Genomic DNA, 1,080 nt, shown 5'->3' with positions numbered 1-1,080 from the left:
TGGACCTCTGCCCAAGAAAGTCTGGATATTGTCCCGGGTTTCTCCCCACTGAGGTAGCCTGAGATATGGCCTCATGGGAAGGGAAGACCTGACCATCCCCCAGCCCGACACCCATAAAGGGTCTGTGCTGAGGAGGATTCGTGAAAGAGGAAGGCCTCTTTGCAGTTGAGATACCCCAAAAATAAAATCAAATAAATTTTTTAAAAATGCAAAGGAATGGAAGAAACAGAGGTGTAGACTCAGACAGAGACAATCTTCAGGACCTTTCTCTGTATGAGGATATCACAGCTAAATCTAAACCAGGTCATGTCAGTCCCTGTCAGGGAACCCTCCACCGGCTTCCCGTGTTCCCCAGGACAAAAGCCCAACTCCTCACTGCAGCTCCACAGACCTGTGACCAGGGCCCCTGCCAGTGTCCAGCCTCCTCCTGGGAGCTTGCCCTCATCTCCTGATTCCCTCTGCCGCAGTCACATTTGCTTTTCTGTTTTCCCAGATATCAAAACCCTTCCTGTCTCAGGTCATTGTCTCTGCTCTTAAACCCTTTGTCCCTAAATGATCACGGCACTGTCCCTTTTCTCCTCCTTCAGGTCTAGGCTCAGAGCTGTCTCCCACGCCCTCCCACCACTATCTGAAGTTCCCTCTGCCCTTCATTTTCTATCATGTTACTTACGTTTTATTATCTCTGCATCAATCACATCAGAAATGCTTGCTTATTTTTTTCTTTTTTTTTTTTTTAAGATAGTCTCTATTAGGCTGTGAGTGCAGTCTCATGATCTTGGCTCACCGCAACCTCCGTTTCCTGGGTTCGAGTGATTCTTGTGCCTCAGCATCCCAAGTAGCTGAGATTACAAGTGTGTGCCAGCACACCCAGCTAATTATTATATTTCTATTTTATTTTATTTTTGAGTCTCACACTGTCACTCAGGCTGAAGTGCAGTGGCATGATCTTAGCTCAGTGCAACTACCACCTCCTGGGTTCAAGCAATTCTCTTACCTCTGCCTCTTGAGTAGCTGGGATTATAGACACCCATGAAACCCAGTTACTTTTTTTTTTTTTTTTTTTTTTTGAGGCGGAGTCTC

At 46.4% G+C, this 1,080-nt stretch overlaps 1 protein-coding gene across 1 annotated transcript in view; it reads left to right on the top strand.

Moving 5' to 3' along the window:
• Positions 1 to 758: 758 nt before the first annotated feature.
• ZNF765 (zinc finger protein 765) overlaps positions 759 to 1,080 on the top strand; it is a gene marked incomplete at its 3' end in the record, with an annotated part of 14,324 nt that continues 14,002 nt past the window's right edge. The window contains exon 1 of the mRNA XM_011946486.1: positions 759 to 851. Coding sequence (XP_011801876.1) covers positions 770 to 851 — 82 coding nt within the window. The remainder of the gene's footprint in view (positions 852 to 1,080) is intronic.

This window comes from Colobus angolensis, unplaced genomic scaffold (genome assembly GCF_000951035.1).
Source record: "Colobus angolensis palliatus isolate OR3802 unplaced genomic scaffold, Cang.pa_1.0 Scaffold25, whole genome shotgun sequence".
NCBI lineage: Eukaryota > Metazoa > Chordata > Mammalia > Primates > Cercopithecidae > Colobus > Colobus angolensis.
The sequence above is the reverse complement of the archived record's forward strand: the minus strand, read 5'-3'. Positions and strand labels throughout refer to the sequence as shown.